The sequence below is a fragment of the Amblyomma mixtum genome, chromosome 3 (assembly GCF_055824585.1).
Source record: "Amblyomma mixtum isolate Tamu chromosome 3, ASM5582458v1, whole genome shotgun sequence".
Taxonomy (NCBI): Eukaryota; Metazoa; Arthropoda; class Arachnida; order Ixodida; family Ixodidae; genus Amblyomma; species Amblyomma mixtum.
Window position 1 is genome coordinate 46,320,471 of NC_143014.1, and position 21,316 is coordinate 46,341,786.

The window sequence follows — 21,316 nt, forward strand, 5'->3', positions numbered from 1 at the left end:
GCTGCCCTACATTTTAAAGATGAATACGCCTATATGGGAATAAAAATGGATTAAATTGTCCTCTAATGCACAAAGAGTGTGCGCTAGCAGCTTACCCCCTTTTTACAACTTTCGGTTTAGAGTGTACTTGTGGTGCACTCTTCCTTGTTGCCCTGTAAACGTAATGGCAACTACTGCTCGACCCATCAGGAGAGTCGGCATCGGAAGGAATGGTGGTCCTAGTTTTTACATATCATTCATGCAAGACTTTCGCCTTCCACGGGGCCCAAGCGGCCATCATGACTTACCGCGGCCCGTTTCCCTGTGGGCGAAAGATATCTTGCTCTTGCAGCACGCTCAATACTACAGGATAGGAAGTTCGCGCGGCTGTTTTTAGCGCGTACGCGTGAGCGCAGAATACGTGGACACATCTGGTGTAACTGCTGTGCAGCCAGGAGTGCGTCGCATGAGCAAGTGTCCGCAAGTCTCTTACACGGCTATCCGCTACCATCTGTCTACTGAAGCCTTTTTTAAGCACGTTAAACAATTATTCAATTAAAACATTTTTTGCAAAACCTGAAGGCGCGTGATCAACCGAAGAATTTGCGTGAAATTTATGCGACCTCAGGGCAGCGCTACTGACCCAGATTATTTCTAATTTGGTAATAGGAAAAATTCGTGTCTGAAAACACTTCCTGCTTTCAGAGAGTGTGGAATGAACTCAAGAAAAGGGGACACTGTGTCTAGAATCGCTTACCTCTGACTGCTTCCTCGGCTTGTGGACAGGTGGAGCTACGTTGTCTTTGTTCTCCTGGTATTGCGCACACGTCATAGATTCATGCACGGCCTCACACTTCACGCAGGTGTAGCGGCTACAAAGAGGGCAACGAAACAGAGCGGCTTCCTTGTCGACGAACGCCTGACCATCACATCCGACAACCTTGCATTGAACGAGCTTTTCAGAGGAGTCGTCGTCAGTCGCAACAGCCTGCAGAAGTAGTAAAGAAAACTAATGAATTTTCGTATAAAACCAGCAACATAATAAGGCCTACCATTCTGAACATCTAGAAAGCGGCTCCGCCATTCTCAGCGGCTATCCTATCCCAGCACTCATCAAAGCACATGGTAGTATGATACGTACTTAGCAAGCCTGATTCTGCATTTTAAATTGCGTTGCCCTACATAAGCCCGCCTGTTTTGCCGATAACGTTCCCTTGTGAGGAATTTGGAACATCCCTTGTCTGCGTTCAACTCCCAAGAAATAACCTTGGAATGCCTGAGCAATGCAAAACGTTGGTACGAGCCCACAGGATTTCATCGCTAATGGTCCCTTTATTCAAGACACCTAAAAAACAGATTAATTATGAAAAAGATCATTACTGCATAATTAAGTTGACTTTTGTTTCCGAGAAATGTGCCATGCGGCATAAGTTGAGAAAGGGGAATGGGATGTAGTAGAACATTCTCGCGGAATAGGAGGCAGGAGATAAAGTTATAAGGGGTGAAGACCAGTTTCGCTGAGGTAGTCGCAGAGGTTTCCGGTGAAGTGATTGTCCATAGTCCACTTCTAATAATCGCATTCGCGGTTCTACTGCAGGCCCACCTCCATGAGGAGCCGTTTTCTCATAGGCGCCGTTGCTGGGCACGTCCAGAAATCGGCCGCACAAGAACAATAATTCAAAGTTTACAAAAATGTTTGGAGCGTGAAAATCGAGTTCCCGCGGTAAAAAGACGAGCTCAGAATCCTCTTTAGTGCACCTTTAAGGACGATGACACTGCGAGCAAATGCACAGGCGTACGCAGGAAATCAAGAGCAAAACTCAAACTTCTCCATCACCAGCCCATACGGCATTAGGGCCAAAGAGATTTTAGGCTGTTTAGCCCTAAGAGTTAGGCTTTGGAAATTTCCTTTCAGGAGACCTCGTTTATTTCTGGCAGCTGTCAGTTTGACCCGTCTGCGATAATTGCTTTGCAAAACGACTGCTCCTGCGATTGTGTTATGAATTCGTATGGTTCTGCGAGCTAAAATGAAAATTATTCACATTTTTACGCTCTGTACCAGAAGTGAATTATGGGGCATTACAGAGTCAAGTAGAGCCCATTAGTGATGTGCTCAGAGTTAAGTGGCAGCGGGCTCAAAAGTGTTGATTTCGGCATGGGCTGTGTACGGGTGTTCGTTCATTTCTCCTATGACTGGGAAGTTGTCTCTTACAGACACTGACCAGAGTCCCCAGCGCGCTCCAACGTATATCGTTGGAGCGCGTTGTATCACGAAAGCACCTCCTTGCGCGTCTACAAGAGTGAGAACGAAATGATGGGTGCACAATAAAAAACAGTATTTTTAGTTGTTTGGTTTTTAGCAGTTAGAAATATATGAAGGGAAGAGAACGCCGGGCCCTATACAGCCCCGAACTTTAAAAATACAGGCGAATGGCAACATGGCGAACAGACCTCCCTGGTCTGGAATAAACACAGCTTTACGTCCGACTCGCATATTTCTTTTCCGAGAAAAAAAAAGAAAATTTTTTTTACATTCCATGTCGGATGCCTCTTTCCTAAAATGTCAACAAGGTGCATGCTCAGAGTGATAGATCTCGTAAGTACTGGATTAATAACAATGCAGTTCTTTTCTGCTTGGTGGGCTAGACGGCGCATTGTCAGCAAAAGTAAGTTACGAACAAAAGGGGTACTCAACCCAGACTACACGACGAGCGGAAATGGACTGATTATTTTGAGAAACGACACAGGGGATTCATACAGTGCTTCTCAAATGCGAAGGAAAGAATATTCTTGACAACACACACCCCCCAAAAAAATAAACAAGAAGCGGTAGGGGAGCCTCAGTACGCTGGCCAAACTTTTGGACCAGAGAACTTGTCTGTCGAAACGTTGGCTTGTGGTGTGAGGGTCCTGTTACGTCTCGCCTTCGTCGTGGGGAAGACAACGACATGGCAGCAGCGAAACGCCGACAAACCCCGAGACGCGCGTTGGGTGAGCGCCTGGATTGCCACGGAAGCCGCGTCCGTCTGCCCGGTTGAGCGAGCGTTTCCCGTACACCGAGTGTGAACGCGCGTTCGAAATGCGCGCGAACGCCGCTCATGGACATTCCGGCGTCTGCGCTACGTGGATGGCATCGTTCCCCTCTCCCAGCGCGTGAGGACGGCGTGATCTCTCGGGAGTGAGTGAGTGCGTGTGTGTCTGTGATTGGTGCCAGTGAAACCCGGCCCCCATCTAGGGACCCTAGGGAAGGGAACTCTTAAAAAGCCCGGCAGCAGCACGGCCGAGGAGCTCTTTGTCATCATGGTCTTCTGATGAGCTGTCGTGATGCAGCGTTCCTGCAGCTCACTTGTAAAAGTGTAAATATTGTATAAAGTCCTCTCTAATTGTCTTTTTCCAGCAGCCTCGTCTCAGACGTCCCTCAATTCTCTCTCCCGCACACGACCATGCTACCTCGTCTGTAACAAACTGGTGGCAGCGGTGGGGTGCTGCTACCTCGTCCCTAACAGTCCCCTCGCCCATCATTCATTTCCTTTCACGCATGCTGGCTCACTGCCAGCTCACTGCGCCCTAATCTACCTCAAACTGCACCGAGATATCGCGCTTCCGGTGCATACCAAGAGGCTGAAGTATCACGGGAACAAACCGGACAAGAGTCTCTATCACGACGTGCAAATACGCTCCTATACCCATGGGGTGTGGAATATATCGTTGCGTTCGTGATAAGAGTTCCCACGTATGCGATGAACTGGCCGCGCACATGCATGCTGCGCCTGCGCGGAGCTGTGGTTTCAAATGCCTATTTGTCAGACAAACGGCGATTACAATGCTGATTACAACCGAAGCATGAAAAAGATATTCCATAAATGCTCGCTCGTTCATTAGGTCACTAACACCGCACACGTATTATGTCTGTTGTGGGTTCAGTTCAAATTGGAACGTTATCTATACTGACAGTAATTTTAAGATGTAAGCCTTACTTGCCCCGTTGAGCGAAAACCTGCGTGTGCGTGCCCACATGAGTGCGTGCGTGGGTGTACATACATGTGTATGATAACACTAGATGGTACCTATAAACAAATGTCGTCCTCGTGCAACTGATATATGGCGGTTAAATTAATTATTCGTCACGCGAGGTTGCTTGGGACAACCTTGATCGCACAAGCCCCGCCGGTGGCAGCACCTGCCCTCGCAGGGCAGTAGCGCATCGTTTAACCGCTGCACCACTGCGCCAGGAGTGATATATGAGGACTCCCACGGATCTGAATGCTATGTAGAGAAAGACCAATTCTGCATATATGGGAATTAACCCATTAGCTATCGCGTCATATCCTTAGGCGGAGCGCGGGCCGTGGTACGGCGGCGACTGCCTTCACGAAGTTAGCGCGCACATAAGGGGCGCGGCGGCGTCGCGGCGGCGGCTACATAGAGCCACGCAGAGGTAGAATTGCCAGCTGCGTGGCGTCGGGTTACATCACGTCGCAGCGCGTGGTGACTGCGTTCGCTAAGTGAGCGGGCGATCTTAGGCCTTCTCACACGTAAGCAGTCTTAAGTTACTCTGCCTACCTTTTATCATTCTCTTGCTTACTGAGCACTCATATAGGAATACACTTCAAACTCACAGGCGGTGCCGCAGGAGCAGAGGCTTGTCGTGGTGACTTGTCCGATCCCGCAGCGCGAGGTGATGAAAACGCCGTGTTGTTCTGGGCCTGCAGTTAGAATGTTAGCAGCTTTCAGAAAGCAGCCTAGCCACAGACCTTCAAGGAGTATAGACACCTAACTTTTCGATGCGTGTTTTCTTCTTTTTGTAATGATGCGTAAGGCACAATCATACATCCATTACCACGCGGTATGCTCCTACGACCGCTAAATAATTTACAATCGAATTTCTTTCTCGTGTTGTTTCGGTTTCTGTTTAAACAGCCTAACGATGGTTGTGACGTCAAAGACAGGTTATAAGTCACGAGAGACTTGAAAAACTGCAATTTTATCGGCGCTTCTACATTCGTTGTCTTTCCGGCTCTTGAGCAAGGCTGGCTTCAGCACTGTAGTGAATTGAAATGATGAAGCTGCAATTATGTCTAAGTTTTTCCGTGCCTCACGTGACCTATAACCTCTCTGACGTCAGTCATCATTCGGTTGTTGAAACCGAAACTGCATGACAGAAAAATTTGATTATATATTATTTAGCGGTCGTAGGCGAATACGACATGAATACGGCATTGAAACATTGCTTAAATGTGTGGTGAGCTCATTACCCACAATATACACATGGCCGCAACGCATTGCTTGGTAACGCAAAGGCCGCGTTAGCTGGCGGCACTCATTGAATTAGCGCTACAAGTATATCGTTTGCCTGGCTTCGGTGGACACGACTGCAGGTTTAACACCACGCTGCGTTTAGTGCGGTACGTTGAACAGCAATAGCCGGCGGGGGATTTCATGATGGAGGGTTTAATGCATGGCAAGGCGTCTGCGATTGTAGCCGACGAACGCGGCAAAGCGTCGCACTGGCTGTTGCTACGCACGGCCCAGGGCGTTCACCTTTCGGAAGCGCAGTGCATTCGATTCGGCTCGCGATAGTTAAGCAGCGGGAGGTACCTTCTGTTCATCTCTTGAGCTTATTAATGTAGCATTTCGGGACCGTTCAGTTATTCATATCATTGTCATTCATATCACTCAGTTAAATCTAAATTCCTAAAATATAGCTGCGCGCATCGTTCAATTATACTAACAAAACTCAACGGCCGCTCCACACATCTATCCCTCCCACTGACTGGAAAGTTGAGAAGGTGCATGTGCCACTTCACGAGCCCTGTGGTAACTATTCCCTAAATTGTCATACCCTATCACTCAGTAACACATACAGCGAATTCTCAAGAACTCAGGTCCCTTGGTCTTTGCGTCTGCTCTACATTGTTTCCGCAAAACTTACTCATGTGAAACTAAGCTGCATTCATTCACTCGTAAGTTACACGGCATATAGACAAATCATCTTGCGCAGACTGCATTTTTTTTATTTGGCGAAGGCTTTTGATGAATTATGCCATAAATTATTACTTTATAAGCTACACAACGCACCTTAATCTAGATGGCTGCGTGTTTATATTAACTGAATCTTTTCTTCTTAACTTTTTCGCTAATGACGCCAACTCAGCACTTCCCAAAGAATTATCTGCCTTACCATAAGGCAAAATGCCTGCACAACTCTTATGCACAATTTAAATAAATTATTTTCCGTCCACTGTATCTTCCAACATCTATCTTTTTTTCAGACGACTGTGCAATTTTCCGAGGAATAAGTCGCGATAACGAAGTTAACCCTTTATAAGGCATTCGAATGAGACTGGTGCGTGCGCTGGCTTGGGCTAGTTATCGTGTCTGAACGGATAGACCTGTATCCATAGAGCACGCACGATGGTTTGGTGCGAAGCGGCAATGAAAGCAACATTAAAAACAATAGCGTGTCCGTAAGCTAGGCGCCGTCAGGAAGCCACTGACGTGCATTTCTATTTTTTAAAAATCTCGATAGCTTACAGGCGTGCACACAGGGTTACAAAGAGAACAAGGAGGGCTGTTCATGACAGGAAAGGCAGCGCAGGTAACGACAAGGGAGATGTAAAAGCAGGAAGAGATGAGGAGTTCGTATCGCATGTCGTCCTTCCCTTGAAGGCGATGTGGTGCCGAAAGGCTGGGTGCAAAGGGCGCTCTCGCTGCTTACCGCTGTTTTTCCTGGGGAGCTGCCTTTCGGCTGGATGCTGTTCTGGTACTGCCTGCACGACTGGTTCTCGTGAATTGCGCTGCACTTCAGACAGTTTGGCGAGCGGCACTCCGGACAAATGGCGAATTGTACGGTGCCGTTTGGCTGGATTCGGCCTCTGCAGCCGACCCTCTTGCAATCCATGGCTTCCTGGATGGAAAAAAAAAGTCAGCAGGTACTTCAGCCAACGAAAAGAGCTTTACACTGGGAGCTCAGCTGAGCTCTACACTGAGCTCTACACGGACCGAAATACTTGGCACTGCAAAGAAATTATTCATCGGAAACCAGCATGACGCACAAATAACAGGTTTTTGTCTGCTGCATCGAAATTTAAGGGCACTGATTACTCCTGCACTGCACGTCAGCCAAGGAGCAGGCTAACTACGTATGCCCAGGAACTAAACGCTAAATATAGTCTTTGTTAAAGATATACAGCCCGAGGGATTTGCTTCCAAGCCGTGTAGCGAGGTTCTTAAAAACATTTGACAGTTCTAAGCTTGGGAGGGTTGAGGACTTCAGTTCCTCGTGCCTTCGTGAAATTAGAGTGAGTACGCAAGAGGAGCCGCGCTACAGGGCTCACAAGCAGACCCCTTGGGCTGTATACTTTTGACAAAGACCGTAAGTGTTAAAGTACGCAGTCCAGAGTTCGACAAAAACTCGTCTGGCGAGGAAATGATATCATTCTGAAAAACTTAACACTCGCCAAGACCTGAGCGTCGAGTGACCACGCGCCGCAGGAGGTGAGTTACAGAGTGGCAGGTGGTGACAGCGCGGTGAAGGGATTGCACATTCTTAGCCGCATGCAAAGGGAAGCCAAGAACTTTGCACTGTGTGACGACAGGAATGGGAGAGCCAGAAAGGTGGAGAGAGACGAAGTGGTTGTGTGAGCGCTGGTAGGAGGAATGGTTGAGAAGGAGAAGCTCGGATTTCTCAGGAGCAGGAGAGAGGCCAGCGGTGGTGTGAAAGGAGTCGATGAGATTTAGGCAACGTTGCATGGTGTCCTGTACGTGACCGGGAGAGCCAGATGAACACCAGAGAGTGATGTCATCGGCGTAAAATATATGATGCAGGTCGGGAATTTCAGCTAGCTGGGAGGCGAGAGGGGCCATAGCGAGATTGAAAAGGGTAGGAGAGAGAACAGCACCTTGAGGAGTACCACGGGTGAGGTGGTGTGGGTTAGACAAGTGGCTATCTACTCGAAAGCGAGCCACACGTTTAGAGAGGAATGAGCGGATATAGGAGTACATGCGGGAGCCACAATCCAAAGAGGCGAGTTGAGAAAGGATGTGATCGTGGCAAACACCGTCAAAGGCCTTGCGAACATCGAAGGTCTCCACGAGGCTCACGCGTGCCGAGTTGCCCACGCGCTGGCCCTCAACAAGTTCTTGTACTTTGCACCCTACGCTTCCTTCACTCAGACTCAACTTAACGCTCTCGAGACTGCCCTTGTGGGCCTCTACAAGGCAGCTCTCAACCTTCCTATCACTACCTCTACCACTAAGCTCTTTGCCACAGGCCTCTTCCATCCTCTTCGTTCTCTTCTCAGTCTCCATCGTGACTCGCAGCTTGCCCGGCTTTCCCTTACCCGTCAGGGTCAGTGGTTATTGACTCAAGCGGGTATCTCGCCCATTCCAATCTCCCCGTTTACCTCTCCTATTCCCACCCCCGCCCCCAATCTTCGTATCCTTCCCCTCCCGACCAACATGTCCCCCGTCCTGCACGCCGGACGTCGTCATGCGGCCGCACAGCACCATTCCCCTCTCTTTGATACCCAGGGTGTAGCTTACACGGATGCCTCCTTCGTGGCTCCTCGAGGTTCCTGCGGCTACGCACTGTACCATCCACACCTCCATGCTCCTGAAACCCACACCAGCGGGCCGTATCTACACCCTCCAGACGCATTGTCCCTCAAGGTCCTCGCCATTGCGCATGCCCTCCAGTCATTTTCCCTCCTTCCCTCTCTCCAAGAGTACACAGTTTATTCGGACTCACAAGCCACTATACACCACATACAGAAACGCACCCTGACCCCTTCTCTCCAACAGGAGGTCGAACGAGCGGTCTCCGCACTGCAGCCTTCCATCGTTTTCCTCCGCTAGGTCCCTGGGCATTCAGGGATTGACGGCAATGAGCTGGCCCATCAGCTCGCCCGCGACACACTTTTCCGGGCACCGTTGATCCCCTGGCCCAAGCCCTCGGAGGACGGTGGGAGACTCACCCTTCGCCGCACCATAAAAGAGGTCTACCTTGAGCTCCGCCTCGACAAACGCCTTTACCCTCCCCCTCATTCATCACTCACGGTGCCGGAGTCTCGCCTTCTTCGGCACATTCAGATGAATGCAGTTATCACCCCGTCCCGCCTCTTCCTCTATCGCTATCGATCGGACCCTTTCTGTCCCAACTGCCCCTGTATCTATGCGGACCTGGCCCATTGCCTCTTCTATTGCCCGGCTGCTCAGCAGTCGGGTTCCTTCCCCCCACCCTCTCTATCCATCACCACCTGGCTCGACTGGCTTGGCGCTGAAGGGGAAGAACAGCGGCTTCTGGTCGCCCAGGCGGTCGAAATGCTCGGCCTGTAAATTATGGTCGATTAAAAGTCTTTTACTACTACTACTACTACTACTACTCGCCAAGAAAAGAAAGTACAATAGGGTAAAAAAAAACAAATGACGTTTCGGGACCCCTACGGATCCCTTGTTCGCATATGAAAACGAAAAACGGATCAGCCATGTTTATACGAATGATGGTCGCTGCAATGAGCATGCGTATGCTGCAGGCATGGGTCTACGTGTCGGATTAAGTGTGTGCGGAGTTGATTGGAAATGGAATGACTCTAGGAGTAGGTGGTATGATAATGATTTCTCGGTTGATATGACACTGGCTGTGTCCTAGACAATAATGTTATCGGTGCATTTATGGTGATCTGCCAAGGCGTTTTCCTCGGTGCGCCCCTTGGCAACGTCATTTTTATGCTCCCTGAACCATCTCCTGTAATCCCCAGTTTCGCCGATGTAAGCTGCGTCGCAATCCTGGAAAGGAATCTTGTGCACAACCCCGGGGTATCTAGTGCTTTCTGACTTGTCTTTCACTCGCACAAGTTGCTGTCTGAGCTTGTTTGTAGGCACGTGGCAGATTTGAACATCGTAATCACTGAAGATTCTTGCGAGTGTTTCGCTCACACCAACCGCGTAGGGAATGGCGGCTCGGTTCCACTCTTTCTTCGGTGCCGTGGGTGGATTTGAAGATCGGCGTTGCTGCGAGTTTAGAATTTGCCTTGGGTAGCCATTTCTGGAGAGTTCTTATATCCTTTTTTCTTTCCTTCGCGCTTGTGGGGATGAGCATAGGCGTTGCACACAAGGTTAGATGATGTTATGCCAAGTGTACAGAGGTTACATTATAATAGATTTAAAACATTGGCTTTCTTTAGAAACTTACAAACAAGTGAAAACTCGACAAGTGTTTGCTCGCCTAAAAGCAATGCGGGATGAAATGGAATGTGTTCATTGTAAAATACCGTAAAAAATTTTTTTCTAAGTTCTTCGAGATGCGAACAAGAAATTAAAATGTGATTTACCGTCAGCTCCTCACCACACATTTCACACACAGGCTTGTCTTTTTTTGTTAATAAGAAGTTATGGGTGATGTGTGTGTGACCTATGCGTAAACGACATAAAATTACTTCGATAAAACGCTCTTTATGGCGGCATGATTTCCATTCTTTTAAAATGGGCTTTATGGTATGCAGCTTGCTGTGTCCTTCATTTTCCCAAGAAGCTTGCCACTTGACTCTTAGTCTGCTATGCACTAACTTCATGTAATCCCTAGGAGGCAAATTCACATTTTTTATTTCCATGGTTCTGGTTTCTACAGAACACATGTCGACTCTCTCATTGTCCCTAATGCCAACGTGACTGGGAACCCAGCAGAATTTTATAACATGTTTTTGTGTTGTGACCTTTACTATATTGTGTATGATGCTTCCAATCAGTGGCTCCGTGGCATTTTTGGAGTTTAATGCTGTAAGGACGCTCAGTGAATCGGTATAAATGATGCTGTTTTTGATGTTTTCATTTGTTATTTTCTGTACCGCAACACTAATAGCATAACACTCCGCGGTGAAAACTGTAGTACATGAGGGAAGTCGTACTGCATGTTCATTTTTTCCTTGTATTACTGCACTTCCCACATGAGCATGAGTTTTTGACCCGTCAGTATAAAATGCAGTGTAATTTCTGTATTTTTCTTGTAGTGCTAGACATTCTTGTATTATATGGTCATGTGGTGTACAGGTTTTCCTGAGGCGTGTTAGTGTGACGTCACACACTGTGGGGAGAGTGTACCACGGTGGTAACGCTTCGTGTCTTGGGGCAATATTTTTAATTTCATTTAGTATGTTCAGGGCTTGGCATTTTTCTTCGAAGCGCAAGAGCAACGGCTTAACTGCATGAGGCTTGTTGTTGAAGAGTATTCGGGATGGGCATTTCGTGACAATTGGATAACAAAGATGTTTGGGCTGAGAAAGGATTTTGAGGATGTATGTACAAGTTAGTGCAGTTCTTCGATCTTCTAAGGAAGGTTCATTCGTTTCCACATACAGACTTGCTATTGGTGAAGTTCTGTAAGCACCGGAAGACAACCTTAAACCAAGATTGTGGATAGGATCCAGTCGTTTTATGTAGGACGGTCTTGCTGAGCCATATACTATGGACCCATAGTCTAACTTAGAGCGAACCAGAGAACGATATATATGTAACAGGCATGCCCTATCAGACCGCCAGCGTTTTCTTGACAGTAGTTTCAGTACATTGAGGGCCTGAGAACCTTTTTTCTTTAAGCTGTTTATATGTGGCAATAATGTGAGCTTTTTATCGAAAGTTATCCCTAGAAATGTATGCTCTTGTTTGACAGGTAATTGGGTTTGGTTTAGATATAGTGTGGGGTCGGCCTGTAGGCCTCGTCTCAAAGAGAACAGAACAGCTACTGTTTTCTGAGGGGAAAATCTAAATCCGTTTCTATGTGCCCAGGTAGCCAGTTTATTTATTGTTATTTGTATCTGTCGCTCACAGGTAGGTATGCTGGATGACGTGCATGCTATTTGGAGGTCGTCTACGTAATCTGAGTACATTATGGATTTTGGGATTACTTTTCATATGGAGTTCATTTTGATGATGAATAAGGTTTTGCTGAGGATGCACCCCTGGGGTACGCCAGTTTCTTGAATAAAAGTGTTGGAGAAGGTTGCACCTAGGCGGACTCTGAATGTACGGTTGCTTAGGAAGTCGCTCAAACAGCCCAGCATCCTGCCGCGGATACCTAGGTCCCCTAGGTCACGGAGGATACCGAACCTCCACGTGGTATCGTAAGCCTTCTCCATGTCGAAGAAGACCCCGATACAGTGTTGGTTGTGGATGAACGCTTCCCGAACTGTGTTCTCAAAGCGAACGAGGTGATCGGTTGTGGAACATGTCTTTTTAAAACCGCACTGGTGTATATCTAAAAGTTGCTGGGACTGAAGTATGAAGGTTAGTCTGATGTTTAGTATGCTTTCGAATGATTTTGCTATACAGCTAGTGAGTGCTATTGGCCTGTAGCTGGTGGGACTAGTTGGTGGTTTGCCAGGTTTTAGGAAGGGTACTATGATTGCTTCTTTCCATACCTGGGGGATTTCTCCACTCATCCATATTTTATTGAAAAATTTTAGGAGAGCCTCTATGGCAGTCTCAGAGAGGTGAGCAAGCATGGCATAATGTATATTGTCTGGGCCTGGTGCTGTCATTTTACCGGATGTTAGTACTGTGTTCAGTTCCTTCATTGTAATAAGCTGATTGTAGTCTTCGTGTATGCATGTTCCAAAGGGAAGTTTTTGTTTTTCTACTATTGTTTTGTGCTTTTGAAATGTTTGTGTGTAGTTGGATGAACTTGAAACTGTGGAAAAATGCTCACCCAATATGTTGGCCTGTTCTTCTAATGTTGTTTGAGTACCGGGTGTTGTTAGCATTGGAAATGTGAATGGGGTAAAATTTCCAGTGAATTTCCGCACCTGCTCCCACATTTTCTTTGATGATATTGAGCTGTTTATGGAGGATATGGCACTCGGTCTTTCCGGAAAATATTATATTTTTTAAAGATGTTTGTGTGCTGTGGCCCAAGGTTTGTTTCCTGCAGGCACACAGCTGTAGGTGCCATTGTTTTCAGCATTTCGGTTATGTCTGTGTAGTTTGTAGACCTCTACAGTTCGATTGTATTATATACGCGATTGTGATAAGCTGGGGATTGGGGAAAATTATTTATTCTCAGGAGCAGTGATTCGTGGTTTCCCTTTCTTCTCTAGGGAGTCTCGCCGCCGCTGCAGCGGTGGCGAGCCAGGAGTTGAATCCATCGCCACTTTCGTGGCGCTGGATTTCCGCGGAGACGCCGCGGATGCGTGTGTTTTAGATGTCGGCGCACTTTCGCTGACATCCATTTCCTCCACGGTGGACGTGGAGGATGCTTCTTGGTTGCGATGGCCCGTGGCCTTCGCATTCGTCTTTTTTGTTGGCACCGCTGAACCAGTCCCTACTCCAGCGGCAGTCTCTCTTGGTCCAGCAGTTGCCTTCTTAGAGGGGTGGGGCGACAGGTCCAGTTCAGCAGAGCTGTTCTGGGTGTCTGTCGCCGAGGATGTCGCTGCTGAAAGTGGGGCCTGAGGGCCTCCGGCGAGGATCGCGTGGTCTTCCTGCGAAATTTTCAGTCGTGTGGACTGTGTCACCGACTTCTGTGGTGGGGACTTGGTTGTCGACCCCAGGTCCTTCGGATCGACCTGTGTGCCGACAGAAACTGAAGGCGGCGACTGTCCCCGCGTCACCGCTTCAGAGTATGTCCCTTTCTGTTGGAAAGAGACGCGTTTTTTTGCTTCAAGGTAGGACAGGTTTTCTGTGGTCTTCAAAGTTATGATTTGTTTTTCTGTTTTCCAGACTGGGCACGACCTGGAGTACGCGCCATGTGCGCCATTGCAGTTGATGCATTTTGGTGTGCGTTCGCATCTTTCCTCTGTATGTGCGCCTTGTGCGCATGTGACACAAGTTGGTTTACCGCGGCAAGCCAACATGCTGTGTCCAAAGCGCTGGCACTTGAAGCATCGTCTCGGGTTCGGTATGTATGGGCGGACTTTACAATGGAGGTATGCGGCGTGGATGGAGTCAGGCAGAGTTGTGGTATTGAAGGTTAAGACAATGTGTTTTGTCTTGATTTCAACAATGTTTCTCCTGATGGTTATTCGTCTGGCTGCTATAACTCCTTGTTCAGATAGTTCTTCCATTTCCGCATCGGTACTCTGTAGGAGTTCATATTCAGATGTGACGCCCTTTGAGTGGTTCAGGGTGCGGTGCGGGGTTACCTGTACACTTGTTTCTCCAAGATTCTGTAACGACATCAGTTTGGTGCTCTGTTCTTTTGTGTTAATTTCTACAAGGAGATCTCCGGTTCGCTGCTTTTTTGCTTTGTAGTCTTTGCCTACACACCTTTTTAGGGTGTTGGCGATCACAAATGCATACAAGTTTGCTACAGGTTCATCTGTATTTGAGTGAACCATGAAAAACTTTGGAAACGTTTCTGGTTTCTGTGGCATCAATTTTTTCGCATCGGTGCGACCCCTTTTTTGGGGGCCGATCAGATTTTTTTGCAAATTTTTCCATACGGCATGTACTGGCTAAGGGTTCCTCATACTTTGTCGCCTCTGATTCACCCTTATACACAGAGGAAGGTCCCGGGACTCCCCGCCTGGTAAACAGACGAGGAGCCCATCGGCCGAGGATTGACCACTTCCTCGACCGCCACCGTTCAAGGTTTCTTCCCTCCACCTTTCAACCTATCGCCACGGTACGGATGACAGCTTCGGTATAGGGGCTAAAGGTCCGTGGTGGCGCCAAGCACCAACACCTCGTTACACAAGGTGCCCTTGCGGGTGCAAGTACAAAGCGGATGACGAAAGAATTGCGAAATCATGGATCTTTGAGTCTCACAAATGGTTTGGTTTATGGCGGTTTAACGTCCCAAAGAAACGCAGGCTATGCGGGACGCCGTAGTGAAGGGCTCCGGAAGTTTCGACCACCCGGGGTTCTTTCACGTGCACTGACACCGCACAGTACACGGGCCTCTAGAATTTCGCCTCCATCGAAATTCGACCGCCGCGGCCGGGATCGAAGCCTTTCGGGTCAGTAGCCGAGCGCCATAACCACTGAGCCACCGTGGCGGCGAATATAAAGCATGTGTTGTGCTGTTTAAGCATTCGAGTTCAGCGGTTGTGCTATTTCTGCAGCATTAACCAGCATCGCTTTCTAGCTCTATAATCACAGCCTCATGGTTCCTTTATTTTGGCTCTTAGGAGACGTGGGACCGCGATGGTGGAAGGGAAATCGAACCGGCAGTTTTAGGATACTAAAAGTGACGGTGGCAGACATTGCTGAATCTTTACTTATTTCCTTCTAAACAGCAAAAAAGAAAGACGATAGCCAGCTGAGATGAAGTACTTTTATGCATGCCGCCAAGGCGAGAGTCGGATCTGTCAGCGCCTGTCTCGGGAACTGTTAAAACGCTCGCCAGGCCTGAACAAGGGAAAGACTCCGAAGAAAGCGATGCCAACCCTCGAGATGCGCAGGACTACTCTTCAACATCCGTCTCAATCCCAGTTTGACTCGATGCTAGAAAAGCAGAGGCCTGAAGTTAAATACAATCACACTTAGTCATGGCATGCTCTTTGATTGCTGGCAGACTGTAATTATGAGAGCACTGTTTTGTGACCATCTGATTCTGCTGAGCCATTCTAAAGAAGGGGGGAGGCCTCCTCTTTCTCGTGGCTTCCACGTGTTGCGTGTGCTGCTCGCATCATTCGATGCCTACCCCGTAGTCCCGGAACGGAGGCGGACGCTCGCATGCTGTGTCCCCACCCTAAGCGAAGGGGGGCCAGGACCCCTCTGTCCCCCTCACTATTTACGCAACTGCATTGTCATGTTCGTTACAGTCGAAGTGACCTCTACGGCAGAAAAATATTGTTCGTCTGTTTTAGACAAAACGAACCTTCAAATCGCGCTAGACTATATATACTCTCTAGAAAACCATTCATGTACAACATTTTTGGACAAAAGTTTTGAACACTGGAAAAATTTGGGGTACCGTTATTGAAATATCGAAGGCAGTGGTCCATTCTTCCGTGCTCGCATGGAGCAGTTAGCACTGTCATAGAAAACCAACGGGGAACGCTTCTGACGATCGCAAAAATGTTAATAGCGAAAAAATGCAAGCCTGTGTACGGGAGATATGCGGACTTACTGATTGTCATAGTGAAATCTTACAATCTATAAAACTGCTTCTCGTTCAAAAATTCTTTTGTCCGGTACCGTTGGGTATGGGGTTCCCGGTGGCACTGGCGATCGACCGTAGCGCCTCCTGAATGCGAGGCGGATGCTCTGGCCACTAGGCTACCGCTCCGGCCGTCCGGTGACACAGATATTCACCGAGTTCTTCAAATTGGTACACAAGCCATGGCCCGGCCTGTTGCTAGGCTTTCCTAGGTGCCTGGCTGGGAGATTAGCCTGCGCTTTCAAATCACGGCACTCTGAGCGACCCTCGTGCCTCATGGATGTTTCAGCTTTTGGCACACTGCCAGCTTTCTCAAAATATCCTATCAAGCCGCCGATCGGGCACGACAGTCAGAGGAAACCAGTTGAAAAAAAAAAAAAAAGCTCGCATTATTTTGCGCGCGTTTGTCTAGCAGAGCACGATTCAGCTGCAAAAAAATTCTCCGCCAACACTGCCTCAGTGTTCGACTTAAGTGCGTTAGCTACGGGGCTTCAAGTTGGAGAAGACCAAATCCAAACATCTGCGGATGTTTGGAAATCGCCATAGCACCATCTTTTCATTCCGCGCAATTTCTGACGCCTAATTAGCATATTTATATTTAGCTTTATTTTTTAAGTTACTATAACATCAGCACACATGCTCAACACACTTTAGCGCTGTACACACGACAACGAGTTCACTTGATGCCCCTCTAACACGTTTCAACCAAAGAAACAGGCAATGAAGAAAAAAAAAACACTATGGCATATGCGTTGCTTGCGAGCGTGGCACGCACAGGGCCTGGGCTCGTACCCCAATGCCGACGAATCCACTTTTTAATTTGAGCTTCTGGGAATATTTCCGTCACGATTCTGAGGCCTTCCTGGCAATCCTAGGTCACGGCAACGGCTTTTCGACCGAACGAACTGTATACGCTATCGCGTGAAAACCCGACACGATAGCGCAGCTCCTCATGTGCGGCTCGCTCGCTATTGTGCTACTATCGGCGTCAAATGGAATGCGAACAGTGCAGCGCGTGGCCAAAGGTCCATTTTATGCAGTCTTCCCGTCGTCACCAAGTGTAGGCGCGTTCTTCCAGTTGTCGATAGTTTTACTTCAGTTTTCTTAGACGCTCATTTTCTTTGCCACTGGAGTGCCCCATTTCTGGTTGCGGTACGGCGAAATTCTGCTCACAGCCAAGCAAGCGATTCAGCAACGGTCTCGTTAGAGCTAAGAGCGCTCGCTTCACTCACGCGGGCTACAGCCGCCCAGCGAATCGGCTGTGGGCAAGTTACGATCGGCGGAAAGAACGAACGTGGGACTCCAGTGTTCAAAGCGAGAAAACGAACGCCAACGAAAATAAGCAAAACAATCGCAAACTGGATGAGCGCGCCTATCTCTGAAGGCGATAGGCAGACGGCGCAAACTGGACCTTTGGCCGTGCGCTCCGCTGTTCGCATTTCATTTGACGCCGATATTATACAAGCTACCAGGCATGCAAGGCCCAGCTGCCGGCATGTGTGCACAGCTACGAGGTGGGAGCACGAGTGTGCATACGTTATATTTCTGTCCTCTCCTCCTGCGCATACACGGAGAGAGAGAGAGAGAGAGTCACTGTTGCTGCTGACCTCTTCACGAGGAAACGTGGGAACATTAGCGACTTTGTTAAGTAGCGCGGGAAGACGGGACACACGAAAGACACCCAACACAAGCGCTGGCTCGCAACTGATTTTTATTCGGAGAAAGGGTCCTTATAAGTTTTCCTTTAAGAAAAAAAAACACCAAACGTAAAAAGAAAAACCAATACTACTCATCCTAACAAGACGATGAAAAACGCTCAATGATAAGTAAATCCCCTATTAATACGGAAAAGACATCCAAGTTTCACGCGCGCTTGCACCAGCGCGATGTGGTGTGTGTTTTTCACCGTCTTGTACGATGAGTAGTATTAGTCATCTTTTTACGTTTGGTGTCTTGTGTTTTTTCTGCAAAGGAAAACTTATCAGCACCGTTTCTCCGAATAAAAGTCAGTTGCGAGTCAGCGCTTTTGTCGCGCGTCTTTCTTCCGCGTGTCCCGTCTTTCCGCGCAGTTTAACAATGAATCATCACCAACTCGCCCATATCACAGCCTTAATTTACGTTACCGACGGAAACGTCGAAAAACAACTCTTGGAAATTATCGACTAACAAAATATCGCGCAGTTAGGCCGCAGTGTAGTCAACTGCAGTGAGAGTAATTTTGTTATGAGAATAAAACTTGGAAGGCTAGTAACGCAAGAGTAACCGATTGTTTTTGTGTAATTGTTACTTTTCCGGGGCTGTAACTGTCCATTGTAATCAGTTACATTTCAGATGGAGTAATTGCAGTCGTAATCGGTTACTTATTTTCTGTAACGTGTACGAGATTGCTGATAACGGTCTCAAAAGCAAGTGGGGTTGGTTCCGTTATCCGGAACAGCCTGGCAGAGGACTCCTGCGCCGGCCTGTTCATCGTGTGCTCGCGCCGCGTATTTTCGCACATTTCGCCGCTGTGAGCCGTGAAACGGAGTTAAAAATTGTGAAAAAATTATGCAAAAAATTATGTTAAAAACTTGTTTGAAAAATTGCAAACGTGTACATCACTGATGTTAGGCCAGTTCTTGAATATGAATGCCTAGCTTCGGGTCCGTTCTCGAATATTAAAAGAAAAATTACAGCGACTCCAGATGAGTGCGGGAAATTTGCAACTGCGAAAGATAATTTTCATGTTAGAAGTTCTGAACTTCGAGAAGCGCTGGGGCAGAAGCTGTTATCGCAGCGAAGAACACAATTGAGATTAAAATTATTGCTGATATCTACAATAAAACCGGAATTGATAGAAACGACTACTTAACAAAGTCTCACTATGCATCAAGTAGAAGGCACAATGATATGAACATTCGAAATATGACTACTGGATTAATACGGTGGAATCTTCATTTTTTCCGAACACGATAAATGACTGGCATCTGTTGCCGCATGAAACATTTGCCCGAGCGAACGCCCAGGCTGCTTTAGAAAATGTCGTATCAGTTTGATATTTACTATTCTCGGAGTTGGTTGCGCGTTAACATAATTGATTTTGAGAAGCGTTCCAGTTCAACATAGTAAAGTACTCTGTACTGAAAGTTCGTTAACATTTCTCTTGATTGATGATTTTTGTGTTGTCAGGTTGGTTGCTGCACTTGATCTACATATGCCATTATTGCAGTTAATACTTTTTCTTATCTGTTGTTTTGTTCAGTAGATGAATTTTCTCTACTTTCTGTTGATGTAGTTAGCACCCCTACAATACGTTCTTCTAGGCTCTGTAAAGGTATTCTTAATAAATAAAAAATACTCCGCCGCGAAGGCGGACTTTCATGCAGTTAATTTAGCTTTAGGCACTACTATAGACCAGTTATTAGGCATAAATGTTTGGTTTGGTTTATTGGGGTTTAACGTCCCAAAGCGACTAAGGCTATGAGGTACGCCGTAGTGAACGGTTCCGGAAATTTCGACTACCTGCGGTTCTTTAACGTGCACTGAAATCGCACAGTACACGAGCCTCTAGAATTTCGCCTTCATCGAAATTCAGCCGCCGCAGCCGGAATCGAACCCGCGTCTTTCGGGTCAGCCGCCGAACGCCGTAACCACTGAGCCACCGCGGTGGGGCATTAGGCATAAATGTCGTAATATCTAGGCTTAGGAGTGCACAGCAGTAACTAAACTAAAAAATGACGACACCTTGGCATAAAGGGAAGGCGTCCCATGAACGGCATGACGACTTTAAAGTGGCGGGCGGCTGTCACGCTCACTTAGTTTTTCACTACAAACAGCAACTATCTAGACGGCCGTGTAAGTACATTGCACTGCACAAGAGAAACACGAATTGTTCTGCAGTGCGGCTGACGTCACATTCCTGGCTGTTTTTCATTTTTATTTTCTCGCTGAAGGGGCGCAGCGCGGTTATCTATACCGTTCGCGACAAGCGCTCCGTGCCGTGCGCAAAGCAGCCGTTTTGTAGAGCTAACAAGAAACGAACGCATCAAACTGAGCAAAATGCCGATATTAAGATATGACAGCCGTGTCTGTTTGCGCTTATATCTGTTTCCCCGAAGCTTCCAAAGGAACCGAAAAGAATTCAGACCTGCCAATTTCGTAAATAAGCTCCAACTCGCGACAGACACGAAACACACTATTTAGCATTCATCAGTCAATTGAGGTCAATTAGGCAATATACCACGCTTTTCGCTCTCATTTCGGCATCCCCGTTAGTAGATTCACAGTGCAAAGCGGTCATAGATCAGTGATGCAGGCTGTTTAAGCTTGCATTACGGAACTATGGCCGCTTGTAAGAAAACACGTACTGCGACAAGGGAAAGTGCACAGCGTAGGCTTTTAAACGTGCAAGGATTCTAGTGCACGCACGAAACCGCTCTGCTCCAGTCTACAAAATTCGCCATTAGAATGAAGCTCGAAAGAGAGAAAAACGAACGTTTTTTGTCACATCTACTCACCTTCAACCGGACGACTTCTGTCGCGAGCTGCACTCGGGCGTCGCTCGGCGGCGGAACTGTTTCCGTGCGATATCTCGGTTGCCGTTGACGACGAGGACAAAGATAGCCACGAGTCAGGCGTCACTGGAAAGATTAACCTACGTGGCGTTCCGGGTCGGGAGAATCGGAGCGGCGGCTAGCGAAGTACGCCGAGCAATAACAGCTGCCTGGTATCGTGCGCTCGCTTGTTAACGGTGAAATTGACGGCAGCGATGAAAGACATGGAACGAGCTCAAAAGAATACACGCCCGCACAATCAGTCTGGCGGTGATGACTAAGCTCGCCAACAACATGGCGGCGTGAGCAGAACGGTCTTCAAGAAACACAGTTAAGAGTTCTGCTATACTTGGTGCTTGTCTTGCTGTTTGGTGCTGACTCCTTCATGGTGACTAGCTCGAGAAACAGGGCAAGCAAGACGGTGTTCAAGCGACACAGCGCTACACGTTGACTGAAGCAGAGCTGCTACGGGAGAAAGTTGACACGCATCCGTGAATCAAAGCTGCGCGCAATTACGCGGAACGCATGGACAAAGCTCGAGAAGAAAAGACAGGTGCAGTGAACTGAAGTTAAGCAGGACTTTTTGTTGGGCTAGTTGGTTCATTGCACTGAAGTTTACTGGATAGAGTACAGAAAAATAGCAAAAAAGCCTACGCGTGTACGCTGCAGAAGGTTTTTCCTTTATTTTTTTTTTATCAGCACACCGAGCAATTTT

General features: G+C 47.7%; 1 protein-coding gene across 2 annotated transcripts in view; it reads right to left on the minus strand.

Moving 5' to 3' along the window:
- LOC149350034 (uncharacterized) overlaps nt 1-20,728 on the minus strand; it is a 51,684-nt gene extending 30,956 nt beyond the window's left edge. The window contains exons 1-4 of one of the 2 annotated variants that reach the window (XM_089579048.1): nt 20,566-20,728; nt 6,698-6,886; nt 4,599-4,685; nt 737-967 (exon numbers count right to left, since the gene is read on the minus strand). In XM_089579048.1, the coding sequence (XP_089435174.1) occupies nt 737-967; nt 4,599-4,685; nt 6,698-6,880 (501 nt within the window). In that variant the 5' untranslated portion in view covers nt 6,881-6,886; nt 20,566-20,728. The remainder of the gene's footprint in view (nt 1-736; nt 968-4,598; nt 4,686-6,697; nt 6,887-20,565) is intronic. The other variant, XM_089579047.1, reaches the window with a different exon arrangement.
- Between the last annotated feature and the right edge of the window lie 588 nt (nt 20,729-21,316).